We start from the raw sequence: 25,914 nt of genomic DNA, 5'->3' as shown, positions 1-25,914 counted from the left end.
GATCTATAGTCGGGTTTTGCACCCTCTGATATCATGAACCAGTCTAAATGTTTTAATGCTCTCATACAAGTATTTTTAAAAACAAGTCCGAAATAATCTAACTGATGTGTTGTCCAATGTGAACAGGTTGTGATATGTTATTAATGTGCTTGTCACGTAGTGGCTGAAATAATGCTGGCTAATAATATTTATAATTTTCTCAAAGCCGATTTGCGTAAGGGAGATAACTCTAATCTTTGTTCCTTCCGACAGGTCAGGCTTGCGCCATTTTCAAATGCTACCAGGGCTTGTTGTGACATGCCTTTGTGAAACATCATATGGCTAAATATACCGGAGCACATTGAAAATATCAACATCTTTTGACTTCATCTCTGTTCGCAGAGGTACTGTATAATTAGTAGATTGATAGGACTATAATGACATTTGATTTATAAGAAAGTGTTTGATGATGAAGTTTCTGTCAAAATGTCAAACATGGATGAGTCTGACAGACAATTTCTAGATCGATAGGATATGTTGTTTTGATGTCATGTGCGTGATTTTCTAACCGTAGCACATATTGAATCGAGTAAGTAGATGGTGCGGACTTTAGATGTATGAGACTATGACTTGATGTATGAAAACTATCGCAAGTGTACGTTGTGTAGACTTAGTGTTACGCTAGCCACAGATAATCAGCTGATGAGCAGATGTTCTCAGTAGGCAACAGTTTTTTTGCAATAGGTAGCTGAGCTAATAAGTCTTACATATCCAATTTGGGTGACAGTCAAGAGTAAACCTTTTCTTTTAAATATTATAGGCCTGATGGAGAATCAGAGATTTCTTCAAACAACTGTTGCCTTGTGTCGATCTAGTTGATACCAATCTACGCAAACGTGGACATGGTGGACAAGGCTAATACTTATTTGAGATCATATCACACTAATACAAGATCCACTCATAATTCCCCTTATCATTTGCATATTCTGTTTGATTGTATGGTAGTCATTTTAATAACTTGCAGGCCCCAATCATGCCAATAGATTGTTTACCACTGCCATTTAGCCTAGATCTAGTTCCCAAGTAAACAATGATTCTGCTAACAATTTTTCCACATTTCATTTTTGTTACCGTATGCATGGAAATTAGCCATATGAAAAGTAAAAAAGACAATCTGGGATTTCAACCAATCACCACAAACAAAATAAATTTGTGCTGTTGCTTGAAATAGTTCTGCTTAGTTACACCATTCTTTTAATTGACAGAATGATTTGATCACAACCAGTATTGATCAAACTTGTGTTAACGTTGAGTAGGATTGGAACTTCTGTGGCCTTCATGGCTTCCAAAAGACTGGGGTATTTTTAAATAAGAACAATTATATTAACCTATATGTTCAGTCGGTGCCAAAAAGGTTTATAGTCTGTTTGCCCAAACATGGCTCTTGACATCACTTTCAGCAGACTTTAGTGTTACCACATGGACTAATATGAGCTAAGCTAGTGGCTAAATTTGAGGACTGCATATTCACTTCTTACCGAACTCCACTGTGTTCAACTTCAAGTGGATAGAGCTTCTGCTCGGAGTACCTCGTCCTCGTCATACCAAAAGATGGTGCTTGTTGTTACCCTGCCTGGCACTCGACATTAAGGTCTCTAAGCAAGGACTTGTTGTCAGGGATTCAGTATACTGTTTCTGTGTAGGGTATCCATGTTAAACTGCATCCTGGTATCTCATTTGGCTGGCACTATAAAACTGGCATTAGTCCAGACAAGAAAAATGTCTGCATGTCGCTATGAGTTCAATTATTTTGAATGCAACGTTAAACCAATTCACCCCACCTCACCTCAATTCTTACCTGTCAGAAACAAAAATGACACCACTCTGCGACTTTACCGACCAGTCTAGTAAAATGAGTGAGTCTAGTAAATTCTGTTAGGTTTTGTAACTGCAAGTAATAGTAAAAAAATAACATTATTTACTGAACATTAGGCTAGTTCAGACTAGTAGACGCAAAAACATTTGGCACAAACTGCGGCACCAATATTTTGTTTTTATTATTGTGGTTTGTATGGAACAGTTTATCTTATTTCACAGACAGGCATGAGAATTTGTTAAGAATCTGAATATATTTGTAACTGATCATGTTTTACTTTTCCACGTCAGGCAGGAGAGGGCACAACGATGGCTGCCACTGCATCTGCTCAGGCGCAGCAGAAGTTTACAAATGTTCGACGCCGACTGGATCAGTTGGGATACCGGCAAAGTCTGGGCATTGAATCACTCCCACTTGTGGAGAAACTGTTTGCAGATCTTATTCACACAACAGAAAGTTTGAAGACGGCAAAATTGGAACTTGGCAAACGTCAAAATGAGACGAAAGAGGTTGATGGTGCTGTGGAGCCGTACAAGATGGACAACGCCAAGCTGGTGCGGGAGAACAATGAGATTCACCTGCAGCTCATTAAACAGAAGGAAGACATGGACACTGTTGTTAGAGGTAGGTTAATATGATACACAAGTGTCAGGATATGGAACATAATACACAAGTGTTATGATATGGTACATGATACATAAGTGTCGTGGTGTCAGGATATGGTACGTGATACACAAGTGTTGTGATATGGTATACGATACACAAGTGTCAGTATATGGTACATGATACACAAGTGTCAGGATGTGGTACATGATATACAAGAGTTGTGGTATGGTACATGATACACAAGTGTTGTGATATGGTACATGAAACAAGGGTCGTGATATGGTACATGATACACAAGGATTGTGATATGGTACATGATACACAAGGGTCATGACATGGTATATCATATGATACAAAAGGGTTGTGATGTGGTACATGATATACAAGAGTTGTGATATGGTACATTGTACACCAGTGTGGTGGTACATTATCCAATACATGGACACTGCTGTCAGAGGTTGGCAGACGTGATACACAAATGATTCAATATGATACATGATACACAAGGGTTGAGATATGGTACATGATACAATATGTGGACACTGCTGTCAGAGTTAGGGCGACCATGATACAAAAGTGTTGCCTCTTAGTATGTCTAGATCCTTGTATGGCAGATTTTTCTGCGGGCCATTTTAGGTGATAAAAGGAAATGGGGTGGACTTAAGTGCCTCAGGGTACCCGTGTTTGAATGGGCAAGTGCCTTTGAGCCCTAATTCTCTGCATCTTACAACCACTGCTGACCTCCGACATATGGGCGAAAGACACAAGCATTCATGCAACCATGATGTTGATAAAAGATTGTTACTGGCTTATAAAAATATGATTCACTCATAATGCTTCTCCCACTCCAACTACCGTATTCGACGTAATAAGCGCCCAGGGCGCTCTCAAAATTAGAAATAGGGGGCTCTTATTAGAATATAATTTTGGTGAGAAAAAAATACAGAGTTGAAAGATCATATATTTCGTGATTTATGGTGACAGCCTGAAAAGAAACAAAAGAAAGGTCTGTACGTATTTTACACGACAGATATATTTTCCAGAATTTAATTGCCCATAATTAAGGGTGCATATAACACACGAGTGCATATTATAAACAAATAAATAAGTGTTCATTGATCAATCGGAAGGGGTGCTAATTGGGATTGTTCACTAGCCAATATATTAGCAAATATTGCTGTGGGCGCTTATTAGAGCGGGGTGCTTATTACGTTGAATACCGTAGTATCATTTGAAGTTAGGGCAGTAACGATTCACTGATGCCTATGGTGTCATCGATACTTAGGTACAGACGATATTTAAATCATCCCAATATGCTACTACAACCGAACAGGAACTGATGGAGTTACCTCCCATAATGGTAGGACAAGCATTTGTTCAATTATTTCTTGTCCTACACATGCTGCAACTCGTAAATACAAGCAGACAAGTGGATTTTTCGAGCCCTGGTATCTTATCACAAGATCTCAGGCGGTGCTCAGCTGAAATGGTTTGTTTCTGTAGCGTTTTGGTTAGGTTCTATAGTGAGACTTTCTGTTGTCAGAGTTGATGGCAAGTTTTTACAGTGAGACTGCCTGTTGTTAGAGCTGAAGGCAAGGTTTTACAGTGAGAATGTCTGTTGTTAGAGCTGAAGGCAAGGTTTTACAGTGAGACTGCCTGTTGTTAGAGCTGAAGGCAAGGTTTTACAGTGAGAATGTCTGTTGTTAGAGCTGAAGGCAAGGTTTTACAGTGAGACTATTTGTTGTTAGAGCTGAAGGCAAGGTTTTACAGTGAGAATGTCTGTTGTTAGAGCTGAAGGCCTCTCTGCGCAAGCTGGAGCACGAGAACGCGGACCTGAAGTTCCTCAACAACCAGTATGTGCACAAGGTTCGGCAGCTGGAGAAGGATGCTCGGGAGAAGGCAGATCGCATCCTCAGTCTGCAGGAGAAGAACTTCCACGCTGTTGTACAAACTCCAGGTAGGTGTTTGGTTGTTGTACAAACTCCAGATAGGTGCCTAGTTGTTGTACCAACTCCAGGTGTGTCTCTAGAACTACCACGCTGTTGTACCAACTCCAGGTGTGTCTCTAGAACTACCACGCTGTTGTACAAACTCCAGGTGTGTCTCTAGAACTACCACGCTGTTGTACAAACTCCAGGTGTGTCTCTAGAACTACCACGCTGTTGTACAAACTCCAGGTGTGTCTCTAGAACTACCATGCTGTTGTACAAACTCCAGGTGTGTCTCTAGAACTACCACGCTGTTGTACCAACTCCAGGTGTGTCTCTAGAACTACCACGCTGTTGTACAAACTCCAGGTGTGTCTCGAGATCTCCCATGCTGTTGTACCAACTCCAGGTGTGTCTCTAGAACTACCACGCTGTTGTACAAACTCCAGGTGTGTATCTAGAACTACCATGCTGTTGTACAAACTCCAGGTGTGTATCTAGAACTACCATGCTGTTGTACAAACTCCAGGTGTGTATCTAGAACTACCATGCTGTTGTACAAACTCCAGGTGTGTATCTAGAACTACCATGCTGTTGTACAAACTCCAGGTGTGTATCTAGAACTACCATGCTGTTGTACAAACTCCAGGTGTGTATCTAGAACTACCATGCTGTTGTACAAACTCCAGGTGTGTATCTAGAACTACCATGCTGTTGTACAAACTCCAGGTGTGTATCTAGAACTACCATGCTGTTGTACAAACTCCAGGTGTGTATCTAGAACTACCATGCTGTTGTACAAACTCCAGGTGTGTATCTAGAACTACCACGCTGTTGTACAAACTCCAGGTAGGTGTTTGGCTGATGTACAAACTCCAGGTAGGTGTTTGGCTGATGTACAAACTCCAGGTAGGTGTTTGGCTGATGTACAAACTCCAGGTAGGTGTTTGGCTGATGTACAAACTCCAGGTAGGTGTTTGGCTGATGTACAAACTCCAGGTAGGTGTCTTTTTGTTGTACAAACTCCAAGTGTGTCTCTAGAACTTCCATGCTGTTGCACAAACTCTAGGTAGGTGTCTTTTCTTTCCTGCTCTGGAACATCCTCGCTGTTGTACAAACTCCAGGTAGGTGTCTTTTTGTTGTTGTACAACACCTGGTGTGTCTCTAGAACTACCATGCTGATGTACAAACTCCAGGTAGGTGTCTTTTTGTTGTCAACTCCAGATACTTCTCTGGAACATCCACAATGTTGTACACACTCCATTTATATATATGCAGATATAAATAATGTAAGATGCTACCTGCTATTGAGCTTGGTGCAATTTTCCTTTTGACGTTGCACATGTTAATAATGATCACACCCAAAGGGTGCTAGCGATGCCAAAGGACAAAATGGTAAGAAATGTTTTATGAATCATACCAGACAGAGTAAAAACTAGTTTCAAAGATGATTATCATTGTCAATAGGTGTGAGATAGCAGTGTGGCATCTGCTAGGACTTGGCAATTGTCTTTGATACTGGAAATACAAATAAGGTGACTGAACACTTGTTGATGACAAAATAAAAACAAAGCAAATGACTTTGTTTTTTCTTTCAAAGAACACTAATTGTTGTAAACACAAACAACGTCAACTCAATTTGTAGGCGGTAGAAAGAAGACCATTCCATTCCGTCGGCAGCGTATGGAGATCGACCTGACCGTCCCATCAGCCGAGAGTTCAGGGTTCAATGTCCCTCCCCCGGATGACCCGTACGTGGCTGACCTGCTCCAGGTCGCCGACACCCGCATCGCCAACCTGGAGGAGGAGGTGTGCACGCTGCAGGATGAGAAGGACGTCATGGACAGGAAGATCAGGACCTTCAGGCAACAGGTAGGCAACATTTCATCATACTTATGATTAGCAGTTCTTTGAAATTGAGCGTGAAAGTCATTGGTCCTTAGTATACCGTAATCAACGTAATGAGCGCCCCGCTCTAACAAGCACCCACGGCGATATTTGCTAATATATTGGCTAGTGAACAATCCCAATTAGCACCCCTTCCGATTGATCAATGTACAAGACTTATTTATTCGTGTATAAAGCGCACTCGTGTGCCATATGCACCCTTAATTATGGGCAATTAAATTTCTTGGAAAATATATCTGTCGTATATAAACATTTCAGTTTGTCAGCAAGATCCATGAAATTTACGATCTTTCAACTCTGGTTTTTTTCCGCCAAAATAATATTCTAATAAGAGACTCCTATTTCTAATTTTGAGAGCGCCCTGGGTGCTTATTACATCGAATACAGTAAGCCTAACGTTAACAGTTAAAGATTTAGGGGTCCTTAGACAAATACTGTATTAAGATAATATAGGAGCAAGTCTCAATGGCCAAGAAATCCCCCTTTTTGAAATTTCGAAAGCACTTAGAGTCTGACTCAGTGTTTGAATGTAGGGAGTAAAGTCAAAGACCACCAACATGCACGTATGTACGCACAGACAGTGAATCACCTTATGTCTTGATCACTGAGGGCTGACTCTGCAGTTTGCTGAACAGAGTTGTTTCCCTTAGACATGCCCAGATCTTTTCATCATTGATTCGGTGTTGGCTCGGGAATGAAACATTTCAAATTTTACTAGCAGGGCTCTAACAGTCCACTCTTCCGCTCGTATTGACGAGTGGCAGCATGTGTAGGGCGAGAAAGAATTGAACGAATGCTCGTCCTACCAGGAGAGTACATTTTTCAATTATTTTAAGTCAATTTTTATTGTTTCCAATAAAATATGCAGGATAATTTCAAACCTAAAATGCGTAAAAATATATTTGCGCATAGTGTTCAACTGTGGAAAAGAGTTAGTGAGTTTGTGATTAGATCTCTTACTCACATTGGCTTTGGTCTACTGTTTCTGGATGAACAAAACCGACGACACCTGTGTTAAGACTGTAGAGTACTTGTGTGACATAGCGAACCAGTTGAACTTGACGTCAAATCCCAACACCATTCAGTTGGACTTTAAGTTAGCGGCCCACAGTGCAGTTCACATTGAAAATGTTGGATGTCGTGACGACTTAGTTACTACAATTCATTCCAGTTGTACTTTGCTGTAGCGGGGTACAATGAAGTTAATGAAAACACCATTTCACCAATAATATTCAAGTATTTTATTTCGAAGATAACGATAAACATCGGCTGCATGTATTACCACTGAGTTGAACAAGTTGACTGAAGCTCCCTGAAAATCATTTAGTTCCACAATGAAAGTGGCATTCATCACCACTCGCAACCTGCAAGAAGACTCGTCCCCCTATCAATGAATGTTATGTGCAACAATGCGGCAAACAAATCAGAATGCGCTTATGATTTCAAGTTCTTCATCAAATAATCCCTGAGAAGTAATATTTGATTTTACATGTGTCTTGCATCAAAAAATATACCCAAGACACAGTTAAATGTGTTCAATTATACTGTATAATTCTGCACGTCCTGATGTGCTTTAAATTGGATCTGGAATATATATAATATATGAGGAAATATATGTGAACCATTACGCAACGAGTTGACAATTGTTTTAGGGATGCCTGTTTGCGCTAAGACAGAACCCGGTCGCGAAAATGTCTATGAGAGAGGCACGATTGCTATTCAGCTTATCCCAGAATAACACGAGTTGTACAGTGAGGGCATTTTGCTGAAATTTGACCTTCACAGTTGGTATGCACCATCAGGCACTTATATTTCAATGATTATGAAAAGGGTTCTGTAACTTTTATTTTATGACAGATGTTAGCGACTTCATACCTGATATTCCTCCTCAATAGTATAGGTGTGGTATTCTCTATATATACCCCTGGGGGAATTTTCTGTCTTTTGATTGGATGACAGTGTAAATTAGGTGTCAAAATTATGTACACAATGATTTGAGTATGTTGAATAATAATTATTTGAATTGATGTAACTTAATCATCATCATCATATTTAAACTATTACATGGTGTAGTGGATAGAGCATCTGCCTGGAGAGCGAATGGTCCGTGGTTTGATACCCTGGTGATGTCATACCATAGGATGTTAAACAGAGGTTACTACACGAGTGTCTGTCAGATACCTTTTATCTTCCATTGAGTTGTTTCAAAACATATCAAATGTGTGAAGGCAAGATAAGATTTGAAACAACGAGTTGTAAGATAAATTATATCTGACAGGCACAAGTGCAGTTATCTGTTTCTTACACACCTTAAAATCTAACCTTTTTAGTATCGAAACGGCGCATTTTGTCTGTCCTCATGATCACAGTGGCACATTACCATATTCGACGTAATAAGCACCCAGGGCGCTCTCAAAATTTGAAATAGGGGGCTCTTATTAAAATAAAATTTTGGAGAAAAAAAACCAGAGTTGAAAGATTGTAAATTTCGTGGGTTGTGCTGACAGCCTGAAATGATACAAAATAGAAGTCTGTGTGTATTATACACGACAGATATATTTATCCAGAATTTAATTGCCCATAATTAAGGGTGCATATAACACATGCATGAGTGCATATTATAAACGAATAAATAAGTCTTGTGTACATTGATCAATCGGAAGGGGTGCTAATTGGGATTGTTCACAAGCCAATATATTAGCAAATATCGCTGTGGGCGCTTATTGCGTCGAATACGGTAATACATAATACAAGGGTTATGAGTGAGGTGACCGGACGTACTTCTTACTACTCAAATAATAGGACCCAAGTATACATGCTAATTCTATATTTTTCAACATTAGGGTTATGACAAAGACTGTTAAATTGTGACAGCATCTGTAGCTACACTCTTTCAAACTGGTTCACAAGTTGGTGTCGGAGATATCTCTGCTTTTGTGTACCAATCAACAGTGTTCCCACTGGCTTTGTACTGCCAGTCTTAGTGGAAACAATTACCAGTTCTCTCCTCCTCCTCCCCCCACCCCTACCCTTATTTTTGTCAGTCCCAACTTCAGCAAAAAAACTGATCTGGTTATAATTCTTTCAACATCATGTTCAGTGCACTGACGTCATCTCTGAAGTTTTTTAGTTAGATCAACGTGTCATTCACACAAAAATACAGTCACAATTTTCTCTTTTCTGTTTAATATTCCGAGACTAAGACTAATACACTGTTCACATGCACAGCTTTTACGCACATTAGTCATTTTACACATGTGTAACTATACATACGTGTGTATATGTAAATTTACAATGCGTTCACATGAAAAACATCTTAGGTGTGTAAATAAAGTATGTAAATTGTGTAAGGCACACATATTCGTCAGGCTGTTCACGACTTAAAACATATAACAGGTTGTTTTCCAATCAAAGTTGAATGAGATGAGAGTTACTTCACCGAAAATTTACCCGTGAAGCAACATCTGTTTTAATTTGTACACAAAGTTTTGAGTCCTTGAAACCAAAAGAAAACACTATCCACTCAACTCTAAAAGTTGGCAATTGTTGACAATTTGTTTGGTGTTGACAAAAGAACAGATATCAATCAGATCATCGTCTTACATTGACATAAATGTTCACATTGCAACATATACACACGGTGCAAATTTACATTTGCACCTGCTCCAGACTTGATGCAAATTTGCTCCTGGTGTAAATATACACACGAGTAAACGTGTTTACATGACAAGTATACTCACGTATGTATTTCTATGTATAGAGGTGCATGTGAACGGGGTATAATACCCCGTTCACGTGCGCAACATTTACTCACGTTAGTCATTTTGCACGTGCAGCTATACATACGTGTGTAATTGTGCATATACTATGCGTTCACATGAAAAGCATCTTAGTGTGTAAATAAAGTATGTAAATGGTGTAAAGCACACATTCGTCAGTCTGTTCATGACTTAAAACATATGACAGGTTGTTTTCCGATCAAAGTTGAATGAGATGAGAGTTACTTCACCGAAAATCTTCACATGAAGCAACATGTTTTTGATTTAAATTGTACACACAGTTTTGACTACTTGAAACAAAAAGGAAAACACCATCCGCCCAACTCATAAAAGTTGGCAACTTCAGAATACAGAACTGTTTACAATTTGTTTGGTGTGGGCAAATCAACAAATATATACTCACCAACAACAGAAACGCGACTACTGGACATGTTGGTTTATGTATGAAGAATTACTCATATTCAAAAAATATTAGATGGGTTCGATGCACAAACGAATATACTGGTATGCTGTGTGAACCGATGCGCATGAAAGCATCACAAGTGACGTCATAGATCCATTACTTGCGATGCACCATTTGTCTTTTGCAGGATTAGCGTGTAATGTTTGGAAACAAGTGCAGCATATCGTGATAAAGATAAAGATACTTTGTGGTAACATTTGACTGATTTGATTTGTTAGATTTGTCATTAAGTGGTACACATTAGAAACATCTCTTCTTGACGTACATACTTCTCTATATGATTCTATGGTTCACGTTTCTTTTGGTCGTGAGTATATTAATTTGATCGTCCGCTGACATTGGCACAAACGTTCACATTGCAACATATACACACAGTGCAAATTTACATTTACCTTTGGATCTGCTCCAGACATGATGCAAATGTATGCAAATATACACACATATGTATAGAGGCGCATGTGAACGGGGCATAAATTGCTAAAAATATGTGTTTAACCTCAAAGCAGAGACCATATACCGATATATGGTCTCTGCTCAAAGTAAAGCAAAATGTTATTTCCTTGCTCTAAAAATAGACAAAGGGGAAACCTTGACTATAACAGACAAGCTGACTTGGTGCAAAAATATGCTTATATGAATATTGCTGATGTTCAACAAAGATTTATAAGGTATGTTATTTGCCGGTCCACAGGGACTGGCAGTCCAAGCCGGTCCAAGCCTAATTTTACTGGTAAAAAAACGGTAAACAGGAAGACTGGTCAATCAGTGTTGAGATTAAGGCCACTTGCATCTATTCACTGTCACTGCATAATGAAGACATATCAGTCAGTGTCAGTGATGATATTTTGGAGTGATGATACATTGACACAATGCTGCTAATTTAGAATGTGGATTGAACAATGTAGTGATGTTTTGATTGCCAATAATTATCGATGATTGATTGGTTACCCTGTGTTGGAGCCATCATCAAGTACACATAGTTCCATTTATAAAATGGAAAGAGATGATTTAAATTTAATCCATGACAAATAGTTTCTGGAAACTACAGGCAATAAAGGACATGACTGGATCTTTTGAGACGAATCAACCGCCTCCGTGGTCTAATGGTAGAGCGTCCAACCGGAGAGCGGAAGGTCCAGGGTTCGATCCCCAGCCGCGTCATACCAAAAGACCTTAAAAGATGGTACTTGTTGTTACCCTGTCTGGCGCTCGGCATTAAGGGGCTAAAACAAGGACTGGTCGGCTCGGAGTCAGTATACTGTGTCTGAGTGGGGTATTCATGTTAAACTGCGCCATGGTATCTCAGTGGGCTAGCACTATAAATCGGCATCAGTCCGGACTAGTACAAGCAGCCACACACACACACCTGCATGCACGTCGCAATATAAGTGCAATAATCTTTGACGCGACGTTAAACCCAATTTCACCTCACCTCACATGCAAATATTTTCACTATAATATTTGTGTCCCATTGTGTCTATAGATCTATGTCATCGATCAGCAATGATCACCCTCCACAACAGGTGCATGAAAAGGGGCATGACTAAAGGTGTTTCAAAATAACATTCGTGGGCGCTTTTCTGAATATGATAAGATATACCCAACTGTGTGTTGTATAGGTTGTGGGTTGGAATACAAGATTTGTCCTGTGTATGAACCAACGTCAAAAGTTTGGTACAATGAATATTATTGTGTGTCCCTCTTGACGCAATTTATATTTTTCTGCTGCCATTCCAAACATTTGTGCGTACTGGATGCAGTTTCTGCATCACATAAGACCCTAATAACATGCATCACTCAGAGTGTTCTTCCCACAGTAAAGCAGTAAAATGAAGTGCTCTTCAGCAGGGTGTTAAACACACTGCACTTAAAGAGGGAAAAAAATACTTTCATGTCTGATACTGCTTGTTAACAAAAACTATTAATTTCTTTATAGGTCTTCTTTTTTTTATATTGGTTTACAGATATTTTTCTCCCATAACTTGAAGTCAGTGGTCGAAAAAAAAGCACCTCCTAAATATTTTTTGTCTTTTGTGTAAACGTATGGTCAATAGGTATTAAAAAAATAAATAATTATGATTCAGTGGCATGATGGCCGAAATCCTGAACATTATTTTAACATGCTGTCGTGGTGAGTTTAATATCTTGTGTCGGAACATCCATGAAAATCGTTTGTGATATATTTTATTGCTAAATAGGGGTTTTCAGACAAGGCGGTAATATAAAAATAATATATTGAGAAAAATTATTTTCTTCTTTTCTGATTTTTACTGTTGGTGGATCCGTAAACCAATAATGAAAAAACACCTTAGCCCCAGTAATAAACTGCATGAATCAGGACATTGTGACCACTTGAGAATGACAATATATACACTATGGAAGGTACAGCAGATTACACACAATGTACCTTGCCCATATAAACAAAATCACAAGTTTCACAACCCCTTCACAAAGTCATAGGTTGGAGTTATCCTGGGTCTATATGCAGAAGAATTCAACTTGACGCTGTTCTCGAAGCAGAAAAGCTTTATGTAGGAGCAATTGCTTAGCTGCTTTCAATAGGCAAAACATGGCTATTGACAGGGGGTAATTTATGACCGAAGCCCACAGGCTAATAAGTGATTGTTTGTATGGCTAGCGGCTTTGCTCGTGTGTAGTTTAGCTGACTTGAAGTCAGAATAAAATTTGTCTTGACTTCTAATTCCCATGAGGTGTAGTTGGGAGGGGAATGTGCTGTAAGGTCTGAGAGTTTCTAGGACACTTTATAGTGGCCGGTAGGGAGAGGAGACTTTCAAGAAGCAAAATATCCCAATTTCAATTTTGAATGTACTGGCGTATATATACTGCTTAATATCAGGCTGGTGTCAAAAGTAAACTATTTTAAACTGTTTGTTTTGCTATACGACCAACTTGAAATAATTGACTTTTGGAATTGTTTTACTTATCTTAAGACATTGACTTTATATATTTTTTTTATACAAACAACAAAATCTTTCATTCCAGTAGCTGTTCTGTTAAGTTGAAATATCAAACATGGATGAATAATTGAACAGGCTTTATTGTGGATTTGGTTGAAAGGTAATTTGAGATCTGAATGGTTCTCCAGTTTCTATTATATTTCTGTGTTATTGATTAGCGGGATTATTAATTAGAAGCTCTGTGGTGTGGCTGTTATTTCCTGATGGTGCGGCTAATTAGAGTCAAGACTAATTAAGTCTATATCTCACTACATATTAGAGGATATTATGTACCCTCATTAAATCTCTATTCAATGCACTGTTTATGGGGATTACCATGGTAACAGGAAAGTAGACGATGTTAGGAGCTATTTTGGATTGTCATATCTAGCGACTGAATAAATGTGATCATTCTATTTTAGACCTTTTTGATAATAGCGATCTTCATATGTGTGCGATAAGATGGAACAAAAATATTTAATATTCAAACCGAAGGTATATACAGGGACTTATCCAGCCCTTCTCAGAGGCGATATTTAGCAACAAATCTTCAGCAGTGTCAGTAAATATTCCTAAGTTTGGATTGCAAGTTTTCCATTTTATATTAATATGGTTAGGCCGAATGTTATGACTTTGTAGAGGTAAATAACAGGACCAATACATAAGGTAGAAGAGGTTTCTGCTTAGTGTTGTGTTGTAAGATCAAAAACAATATTAAAATGCAGAGTTAAAATACCACTGAATTAACACACGCAAACAACATTTTAAGAGTCACAGTTTTAAACACCAGATTATTTTTTTCCCAGTTTGCTCGCAAGGGGCACTTAGTATGGAATCCTCGATACATCCCTGATTTGCCAGTTAACATAAGATGTTATGACTTGTTTTTAAGCAAGGTAGTGTTTAAGACCCAACAATGGTGACATCAGTCGATGCTGTCCACTGCTTGTTAGAACTCTGGTGATTGTGAAGGAGGTAGAACGGCAACATGTGTATGTTTAAATGTATCCATGTATCAACCCCATTGTAGGAGTAATTCCTTCTTCACATGATTTTCTGATCGACATGCTACATTGAAAAGGGCTTGAATCAGTGTCTACTAATTAACTTCAGGTCATGAAAAAATATTAGGTTTATCGCGACTTTGGTTTCTGCCCTTCCCTTTGATGATCACCATGTTTTGTTGGTGTGAAAATCTCTGTGAAGCTTGCTTTGATATCACCAAGAATTAACATACACCTTACAACCACTCCAGTGCTTTCATTGCCACAGTTTTTGTGCCGTATCTAAAGCTTTCTCAGCCTGGGGTCAACCATAAGTGTCTGCAGCCATTCATTGCTGTCAAATATACTGCTGGGTTGAAGTCCAATTTTGCCTCCAGAACTGCTGCCTGTTCTGGCAGGCACAACTAGGTGGTGGATATTTAAACTTGCTTCACACAATAAACAGTTACCCAAGTCATAGGTGCTTTGAGCGACATTCACTGAATAGCAGGTCTTGTAAATATTTTATTTATTGATCAGAGTGTTAATCTTATCCAGACTGCGATGATAGGGTTGTTTTTAATAGGTATTTCACCTGAACACGGCTGTCCCCACTCCAGTCACCTGTTGCCATGTACGCTAAAAGCTTAGCAACCACGAGAGGTCAAATTCCAATCTGCAGGGTCAGTGAACAAGTGAGCTTGGCTTCCTCTGATTGGCTTAAAATTCATGGAGGCGGGGCCTAGGTAATTGAACCGGCTGTCAGTCAGAGAAAGAAGTGAATTAATTAGGCATTATCAGGGTTATGTGACAACAAAGGTGGAGGGACTTTGTGATCAGAATTGGGTGTACCGAGCGTGTTGGTCTGCAGGGGAGGTTAAAACAAATCTCCTTCACTGCTGAATCAGGGTCGCCAGTGAGTGGACAACACGGGACCTAGCACACACCACACGGATATTTCTTTCAATCAGGTGGGTCAATAGTGACATTTACTATCATTTCACCAACACACTATTTTGCAAGTTTCTGTTTTATGTGTATGGAGCCATGGCAAGGCTGCATACTGCTGGTAAGGTTAATAACATCAATAGCTTCTTGTACTTCTGTAGAATACATTCACAACACCCGGCAATTGACAGGCATGTTCGGACTTGACACATGGGCTGTCTGATTTGAAGTCATGAATTGGCGCGAAGCTCAAGTGAACTTGGCGTAGAGTGTTTGCAGATACTATCACGAGTCAAGGCTTGTCTGAGGAAATTGTTGGGGTGGAACAAGTGTATTTAAACTGTCACGGCTCATCCAACTCATGGCCAACTGTTATCTCTGAGGTTAGTATAACTGTCGTATCTCCCCCGTGGTGCTATTGTCATATATTGACCAGTTGACAGGTATTGATAGTACACTCATCCCTGACTCGCGTGTGGACTGGTTTCTCGTAGAGTCACTGCTTCTATGGTTGTAATTGGCAGTTGTGTCTGCTGGCACGATTGTAACGGCAGATGAAACAAAGCTGTTTGGTGATAACGAGATCTGTTGTTGTTCTGTAATTAAATTGATGCCCTGTGGGTATTAGTGTCGGTACAGGTGAAAATTGCCGCTATCGGGCTGAGATAGGTTTAGACTGGTTAATAATGAACATGGGATTATGTCGCTGATAATGGGAAGTCAACAACTTCGTCACTTATCTTCAAGACTTATAGGATTAAAGAAATTTCAGGTTTGAATGTCACACGTAAAGAATGCATAATATATGGCATTTATTTATTTAAAACTATACTATTCAAAATATGTTACATTCACCAAATTCTTTTATATTACTACAGTCAGTATGTCTTTGCATGACTGATTAACTGTAATAATGTGAAAGTATCAGGTCTCTTTAACTTAGAAGTAGAATAAAATATTAAATAATGCAACACTGCCAAAATATGACATGTATCTGTTTTCTTTTATGTTCTATATGCTTTCCAGTAATTTGTTTATTAAAACATTCTGAGGATAGAAATTTCTTACAGCTCTAGATTTTTAAATTTTAAATATTTGGTGAGGTAATATTGTGCCAGGATAGCAGTGCAATCTATTACAGTACCTTGGGTAGCTTTATGTTGATAGGGGGCTTGTGGAGGCTTGATTTATTATACCTCTTATCTCAAGTCCACACATAGAGGCGATAAAGATACAACTGTTTATACAACCCGGTATGGATGACCAACTTAATATCAAACTATCCATAATGATATATTTGCCAGGTAGCTGTATAGCCAGAGTTCACCAAGAAAGTTTTCGTAGATACTGGCAGAAAGTGAGTTAATACATTATCTAAGCAACTTTATGCTTGACTTTTTGGGTTCAACATTGTAATGATTTTGTTTAGGACTGTAGGATATCATTGGATATCACAAAAACATTTTGTTTCAATGACTGGTATCACAGGTAAGTTTAGGGAGACCCAACCAATATACAGGCTAACTGTAGCCAGTGTCTTTATTTAATAGAAATGCCTGGCATCAGTTTCGTTCGCACACATGTAATTTTCCTATTATAGTTATGAGAGTCTTTCTTTGTTTTACTGTGTCAAATCCTGAAGGGTTGGAGAACATTTTTAATTTAAAAACAATAATGATTAAAGGGTCTTTTTATTGTGAAATCTGTGGGTTCAATTAATCCGAACTGAATTTTTAGATGATCATCAATGCTGACTAAATAGGTAAGAAGATAGTCTGTGTAATGGATACATGCAATTTACTTGCTTCATATTTCCACTTAACCTAACTGGATTAGCCACCTAATGATACAATTGATATCACTTAAACACCTAATTAATTAGTCTATTTATTTTGGCACCTCGTTAAGGTAACCGTTATGTGCATTAGTGGCAGGTAACAATAGTCACCTGTGCTAATTAAGTAGGTGGTCCAGGTAGGCTATACACATATAATACCGGATACTTCAGGTGTGGGTTATCACTAGGTGCGTGGTTCACTCTGCTGTAGGCTTGTATCAGTTCAACCTGAAGGTGTGTTGACCAGGAACAGCTATAGGTTGGAATACATTCTGGTAGGACATGCATCTTTTACTGCCCCGAACATGCATTCTTGTTTTCAGTCGAATTGTCTCTCAAATAACTTATGCATATGTTTACTAGCCTGAGTGAATATTTACTAGTATTGGGCTTCAGGCTAGTGATGACTAAGTGGGGTAATGTACAGGTTGCCGTTGTACAAAACAACCTTAGCACTACGACAGTCGTAAGTCTATGTTAAGGTATGGGAGTTACGATCACCGGCTAAGATCACTTTGTACAACGGCACCAGGATGTGTTTCCAGTAAAGTTATCTGTAAAACTTCTCATTCGATAAAGACAGGAACTTGATATGGATAACAACTTTCTTTTGTTGTTCTTTGTGACAGCGTTTCAGCGCTACTTCGTGCCCCTTCTTCAGGTGAATACTGAGGATGTATGTTGAGCTGCTCATTTCTGTTTCTTGTCAAGTTACCTGCAGTGTCAGACCAGCATAGTGACATGCAGAGGAGAGTATTATTGATACAAACATGTTGTTAAATAATGGTGGTGAGTGGTGGAAGTGAGGGGACGTCCCAGGCCCTTGCCATCCCATTCATTATCCCTGCCACTAGGTGGAAGGGGGAGGATACAGGAATGGGTGCTGTCCGTCCGTCCGTCCCCGCCACGAGGTGGAAGGGGGAGGATACAGGAATGGGTGCTGTCTGTCCCTCTGTCACGTGGAAAGATATAACCAACTTGGTACATAGATAGGTTTAGTAGAGAACTGGCACCTTTTGATAGTTTGGGATTTAAAAAAAATATATTTTTCAAGTTTCCATGTCAAGGACTTTGACTTAGATTGAAAATGGCGGTAACGCTCATTTCTGGAGCAGATCTTGAAAACCAAACAATATGTCTTCACCAAACTTGGCATATGGATATCTCCAGTTCTAAAGTGGTGCCTTTTGATAGTTTGGGATTTTTTAAAATTTATTTTTCGAGTTTACATGGCAAGGACTTTGACTTAGACTTATCTTGGAGGTAGTGCTCATTTCTGTAGCAGATCTTGAAAACCGTACAATAATTCTTGCCTTACACACAACCGGACATGTCATATTGGCAGAGGATATGAGTACATGTATTTCATTCTTGTATAGGAACATGACCTTGACTTTCATCACTAACTTCTAAGACAAGTCGGGCAGTAGGGGTGACAAGAGCATTTAAGGGGGTGGGTTTGATTCCCCATATGGGTGCAATGTTTGAAGCCTATCTCTGTGGGGATATTGCTAAAAGTGTTGTAAAAATATGGTCAGCATCCAGACCTTAACCACTGACAACCAGGGCTAACATACCAGTATTGTTTTAAGCAGGTTTTAACTATTTTTCTGTTTTATATTACAATGCACAATGAAGGTCTACCTTCAAACCTTCCCCAGGGCCAACCAACCAGTGTTCTTTTAAGTATCCCAGGTAGGATCTACCTCTCGTATACCATGTATACTGCTGACTCAACACTTTCCCTACTTGAGACACCGTGTGTTTTATCTGATCCTATTTAACCCCATTTTGTCAATAATAGATTGAACATATTTCAAATCAATACCAGTCCCCTGAACAGATATGAATTAATTATTGAGACAGTTTCTACATAGACATGTTCACCATGTCATGGCGTGTAGAGGTTTTGTAAGATGAAAGCCTAGGCGCTGAAAGGATAACTAGTGTATCGATCGTGGAGACAGGGCGGACTTACCTGTCTATTGATCACTGCTCTGGAGGAGCCCCTGGAGACTTGAGATCGTGGAGCCACACTTCAGGGTTAGGATGTGAGAGCAAAGTTTGTAGCTCTTATTGATAAATTGTTGTAACTGATCTGATATATGCTTGACCTACAAAGCAGCCAGAGAGAGTGCCCTTTTAAGAGAATTACTAGGTAATCTGAAGGGTTTGTGATAAGGCTGTTGTTTCACCCTGAGTTTGGACAGACTTAAAAAATAAATGTTATGTGAAGTAAGGATGTTTTGTTTTTTAGCTAAATGGGTGTTTTGAGACTGTTATTTCACAGTTGTAACTGATCTGATATATGCTTGACCTAAAAAGCAGCCAGAGAGAATGCCCTTTTAAGAGAATTACTTGGTAATCTATAGGGTTTGTGATAAGGCTGTAACAACAGCCTGAGTTTAGACAGACTTAAAAAATAAACGTTATGTGAAGTAAGGATGTTAGGTTTTTTTCAGCTAAATGGGTGTTTTGAGACTGTTATTTCACAGTTGTAACTGATCTGATATATGCTTGACATAAAAAGCAGCCAAAGAATTACTAGGTAATCTATAGGCTTTGTGATAAGGCTGTTGTTTCAGCCTTAGTTTGGACAGACTTAAAAAATATATGTTGTGTGATCTAGGGATGGATTTTTTTAGCTAAATGGGTGTTTTTAGGCTGCTATGTATAATAATTGAGAAAAAAAGTGTGACTTGTATAGCGGTCGGATGAAGACAAGAAACAGGTGAATGTGATGATGCTTGTGAGTCGGTGCTGATCTCTCTGGAGCAGCCTTAAGTTGACCTTTCAGGTTTTAGGAAGAGGGTAAACATGTTAGGATTTGTATATTCATTGTTCTGACTCTCCTGCTCAGGAAACCACCCTTGCATGAAAGCAATTGTTATATAATTACCGTGTATTAACAAGTATAAAATGACCCCTTGGTTGAAGCCCCCACTATCAGGGTAAGTTAAGATCCAAATCAAAATAGTGCCATCGGATAGCATTTGCTTTTATCTTACCCATGTAATAAGTACTTTAGTCATCACAAATCATGACCTGATTGTTCCCAAACATCGTTGGCTCTGTGTTGCTGGGGGTGGTGGGGTAGCCTAGTGGTTAAAGCGTTGGCTCATCACGCCGAAGACCCAGGTTTGATTCCCCACATAGGTGCAATGCGTTAAGCCCATTTTCCAGTGTCCTCCGCCATGATATTGCTGGAATTTTGCTAAAAGCGGGGAAAAACCATTCTCACTCACTCACTCTGTGTTGCTGGTGCTCTATATTAATATTCAGTCATCATTGTAAGTTTGTTGATGAAAATGTCTCTGTTCTTGCAGTCTTGCAGTTGTGTGATGAAAGGCTATATAGAGTGTCAAGTTAATACAAAGCGTGGTTATTGCTCCCTAAGATGGGCCAATCACAAAGCTTGATCTAGTGCACATACACCAGTTCTTGGTACTCAAAGTATGTTAGGTCAGAATATAGGTCCCCAGCAAAATATACAAGGAAGAGATGACTAAATGGATCAATTGGTCAGGTTCAGTAATTTGGATGATCCATGTCTTCATATCCCAATTGTGTAGATCAGTGCTCATGGTGTCAATCACTGAATTGTCTGCTCCAGACTTGATTAATTACAGACTGCTGTCACATAACTGGAATATTGCTGAACATTTTAGAACAAACATGGCAGTACTTAAATTTTGAAAAACCCATCATTAACCAACGGTAGAAACTAACATTTTCAGTCCACTAGTCCTTACAATGATAACATGTAGCAAAGCCCTTAGAAATGACAAATGTCTACTAATCCTTATGATACCTCAACTATTGGGCAGTTTGGCAAGGACTACAGGACTAGTGCCAATTTCTAATACTGCATTAACCCTGGTAACCAGTGTGTTCATTGTAATACAGTGGCTTTCGTCGGCTGGTAGTATACTACTGACAGGGGTATGCGTCTGAGTTTGACTGAGTGAACGCCAGGAAGGAACACCTGCTGGGGGTATTGAACTATTGAGGGACATGAATTATGTTTGTAGTTGTAGATCCACACAACCGTGTATATATAGTGTTCGCACATTGTCACGAGTTCTGTCACAGAGTGATTTGTGCCCGGGGATATTGCCCTCTAGGGGCACGGGGTTGACGTCTGCTTTCATCTTGTAAGCAATTGTTGAAACAGGCTTTGAAATATTGTTGTAAATATTGATGTCCTGTATTAGCACAGAGATTTGATTTACATTTTGTTGTTTTGGCTACATCATTTACAATATAATCCATATCTGTCACTCCATAAAGACCTAGAGCCAATTTGGAGTGGAAATTTATATGGGTTGATCAAATTTGTTTTATGACGGCGGAAAGACAGTACAGTCAGTATGGGGTATAGCCGTTAGAATTGTTGACTCGGCTATGACAGTCTTATTCATTACTCCTCATGCTAGTTGTCCTATGAAAAGGGAATTTGTTGTTTCAAACTTGTGAACAAGCACTGGTTTGTTGAGCCATTAGTTTAAATGTCTTTATTGGCAATTTTAGAGATTTTTCCATGGAATACAAACACTTATAAGGAAGAGAATATATGGATGTCAACTACTTTATTATGAGGAACACAACGTTTCAGAGTATATGCTTACTCCTTCCTTCACCTGATAAAGAAGTTGACATCCATATATTCTCTTCCTTCCCCTGATGAAGGAGTAAGTATATACTCCGAAACGATGTGTTCCTCATAATAAATAAGTTGACATCCATGTATTCTCTTCCTTATGTGTATCACTTCTAAATGCCTTTCAAAAACACAAACACTTATGTTTCAAACTTTTATATATCTAGTTATTTTTCCAAATGTAGGCAGGATATGTGTAGTTTTGTTGGTTGTCTCGAATTTTTGAGAGATGCAAATTTGAGGTTGATGGGGTAATCTTTTTTGAAACAAATTTTTCTCTCTTCTGAGGAACTGTGTGATACAAAATAATCAAATCATAAGAACTAAAGAAAACTTGTTGATACCATCCAACCCAAACGTCAACTGCCATTTGTCAACAGTGAATTATCTCCAAATCATTGTTAAGTCCTTCACTAATTGTGGGGCAAGTGGGTGGACACAGGCTTAACATGATGTCTGCAGCCCCACTTGATAAGCTTACTGTATGTGTTACATCAGACTGTTGTACACAAGTCAGTAAATGGCCCAAGTTGTTCACGCCAGATTGACCGGCAGACAGGAGTTACGTTGGGCAAGTATTACCGCCTACAGCATAGCAGGTGTACTGTCAGGGACAAATCCCTGTATTACCTCAGAGTGTATAGCTCTAGCCGGCCGTGTAAGTCAGGGATTTGGTGCCAGGGTAATTGATAATAATTGTGAAGGAACTCTAGACTGGAGTCTTTGCTTCAACATTGTATGCTTCATGGCATTGATGGAAGGTTGGATATATGTTTGAAGAGGAGAGGAGGTATGTTTCATGGGTATCATTGCAGGTTTTGGTAAATGTTTCTACTGGACATGTTTCAATAGTTTTGTTTGAGATAACTGCAGGGAGATGAGAAAGGAAGGCTTTAATATGTACACATCTGTATAGTGATATAGTGATAGTGTAACTGCGGAGAGAAATGATAATGTGTAGGCTGGGATACTGTTAAAAGAATTACATTCATGCATTTATCTAGACCTACTCACAGGCCAATATTCAGCCCCAAGTCTGCAGCAAATGTCAATAAAAATTCCCAATTTGGAACTAAACATTTCCCATTTCATGTTACTATGTATTAAGAGATATATAATTAATAACTACTTTTAATGCTGTGCAGAAGTAACCTGTATGCACTTATAACAGACCAATAAATAGGAACAAGTTTTAATGCTTTGTTTTATGATATTGTATTAAATACAATCTCAAAATTCCCCTAAATTTAAGAAAATATGAACTTTTTAAAAATCCCAAGTTTAAACAAAATAACAATTTTTTTCAAATTTGCCTGCCAGGGGATAAATCCCTGGTATCTTCTCACGAGAAGTTTATCTTAAATAAAGGGACAATGTTTCAAGCAGGTAAGCAAGTGCCTGATATTCCCTGCAACTTTGATGTTGCATTTTGAAGGTAGATTATCATGTAAATGGAACAAATTTGGTTAACATAATTTGGTTGCAACTCAACAATTGTTGCAGTAGCTATCAATATATGGCTATGAATGGTGTATATATTTCAGCTTAATCTTCACGTAATGAATATTTAAATCTTAAGTTGATGTTTGCTCTGACCCATAGCTTGCAAACCAATAATAATTACAGTAAAAACAACAATTCCTCTTCAACTATATATTTTAACGAAGGAATAGTCTGTGAAGAAGATGGCAGCCTATCTATTAACACAAGACATCTTTCACATCATTCACCTGATGAAGGAGTAAGCATATACTCCGAAACATTGTGTTCCTCATAATAAAGAAGTGAACATCCATTACGTCTACCTTTTGAGAATCTTTGCTCTGATCGATAATGCTACACGTCTGAAAGCAAGTGGAGTGGATGTAATGTCTACACTCCTAGATCCATAGTATTTACAAGTACGACGTGTTGAGCTGTGTCCAGACTTGCTCTCTAATCAGGGAGGTAAGGAACTCGAGTTGAGTGCAGGTTGGGCAGTTCCGAATGAGTGGGCCGAACAGGAACCTCAGTGCACAGTTGAACATGGGACTGGCCCTGGGGGTAGACTTAATCCGTTAATTCTAATGCGATAATGAGGAATGTAGCAGTTGTAAGATGGCTGTTTGTTTGTCATTGTACAATGTCAGACGTGATTGTGGCTTGCTTGTACTGCATGACAGTCTGTGTATCAATTACCAGCTATAGCCAAGGAATCAAGCTCGTTGATTGAAGCTGATATTCTCATTTAGGTATGTTTTTGTGCATATTTTTCAATACAAACCGTCAAACAGAATTGTTGATTGACATTCTGTTATGAATTAGAAAAATAATTTGATAAATTATGACAGAAAAGTACAAAGGCTAGCAGTCAGCAATTCTTTCTGTGATAGGGCTTCTGGTTTATTGGTTCAGAGTGAAAACATACCCAGTGCATTTCAATAACACTTTTTACAAAATAATAACATACACTGATATTGCAAAATACTTTTAGAATTATTTGTGAACTGGTTTCTAAAATATGATGTTTTGTAAATAGGGTTTTCGTCATTCCAACTGCCTAATTACCCATTGGATCATACTGATTGTTTAGTAGAGGAAGTTTCAGAGGTAATAGACCCAAGTGGCTTTTTGAATGAAAAAAGTACTTTCTTGCACCACTTTGTAGACGATGTTGATATGGCAGTTACCATGTTTACCGTCTTACTCACACTGCGTGCACAATGCCTGCTGGCAAATCTCCCTGCATTGATTTATTTATAACCTGTGGTTGTAAAAGAATTTACTACAAGTATTCTGACAAAAGCTTCACCTGGACAAAATGGGATTGATTTTAGAAATTGATAGTGTGAAATGGTTTTCTGTAGCTTTTCCATATCCGGGGCTAAACAATAACACCAGGTGAATGTTGAATTATTTTTTCATTAACGACTCTTAAATCTGTGAGGTTATGAAACTATGGTGCTCACACTGGGGTGTTCATGCTGGGGTTTGTTAACGTGAAGCACTACGCATGATGCAGGAGAAATTGTCAAGATTGATTTTGTAATGTAACCGGTTGATCAAGCTGACGACCAGCCAATCAATCGGCCCATTGTATTTCACACACTGACAAAAGACAAGCTTTGTGTTTTGCACGCTTCACTGATGGTAGTAAAAGTTATTCGCATTCCGGGTTGCTCATCAGATGGTGGTAATATACTACTCAAAAGAAGTTAAGGACACCCAATTCTTTCATATTACAATCTGTCGTGCCAAATAGACTGTGTGTAGTCGGTGAGAAGGCAGTGATTGTAGAAAAAGGTTTCACTCAGCCCAATTGTTTTCAAGGCATCGTTGTTGCAAATCTGCATCTGCTAGCAACTATTCAAATAGTTGTAGTTGCATTATGTCCAAGGGGCAGTCGGGTAGCCTAGTTATTTAAGCGTTCGCTCGTCACGCCGAAAGACCCTGGTTCCATTCCCAACATGGGTACAATGTGTGAAGCCCATTTCTGGTGTCCCCCGCCGTGATATTGCTGGAATATTGCTAAAAGCGGCGTAAAACCATATTCACTCACTCAATATGTACAAAAATGATACACATATTTTCACAATATATACTCTTCAAAGTAGGGGATAATCTTCTGACATTTACATTAATAAATAAATCAAATATATTTCATGATCCTCTACTTTTTTTGGAGAGTATATATTGAGAAAATTTGTATCATTTTTAATATCAATGAAGTCCACATAAAGTAGTCCAGTATTTACACAACGTTAGACTAATCGGCCGTCATGGTTGCATTAACTGATTCATATTGTCATAGAGCAACAACGACCTGTGCCTACACAAGATGGAGTCATGATCCCATAAACCAGATCGAGGGAGGTCTTAGTATTAATCTGACCAGCTTGTAACTCAATTCTTGTCAGGTCCTATACTGGAGTTTCCCTCACAGCAATACTATGAGCTAAGTATCAGATTTCTTACTAAGTTGACATGAAGATCACGTTATCTCTCAACATG

General features: G+C 38.8%; 1 protein-coding gene across 6 annotated transcripts in view; it reads left to right on the top strand.

The window, feature by feature from the left end:
* The first annotated feature begins 246 nt into the window (after positions 1-246).
* Positions 247-25,914, top strand: part of LOC124110478 (centrosomal protein of 135 kDa-like) — a 46,455-nt gene continuing 20,787 nt past the window's right edge. For 2 of the 6 annotated variants that reach the window (XM_046469860.2, XM_046469859.2), the window contains exons 1-4: positions 247-383; positions 2,146-2,479; positions 4,251-4,418; positions 6,035-6,261. In XM_046469860.2, the coding sequence (XP_046325816.2) occupies positions 2,164-2,479; positions 4,251-4,418; positions 6,035-6,261 (711 nt within the window). In that variant the 5' untranslated portion in view covers positions 247-383; positions 2,146-2,163. Of the gene's footprint in view, positions 384-2,145; positions 2,480-4,250; positions 4,419-5,214; positions 5,239-6,034; positions 6,262-15,262; positions 15,451-15,660; positions 15,811-23,947; positions 24,156-25,914 lie in introns of those variants that run through there. The other 4 variants (XM_048387479.1, XM_046469862.2, XM_046469863.2 and 1 more) reach the window with 4 other exon arrangements.

The sequence above is a fragment of the Haliotis rufescens genome, unplaced genomic scaffold (genome assembly GCF_023055435.1).
Source record: "Haliotis rufescens isolate VD_foot unplaced genomic scaffold, xgHalRufe1.0.p SCAF_7, whole genome shotgun sequence".
Classification (NCBI taxonomy): Eukaryota; Metazoa; Mollusca; class Gastropoda; order Lepetellida; family Haliotidae; genus Haliotis; species Haliotis rufescens.
The sequence above is the reverse complement of the archived record's forward strand: the minus strand, read 5'-3'. Positions and strand labels throughout refer to the sequence as shown.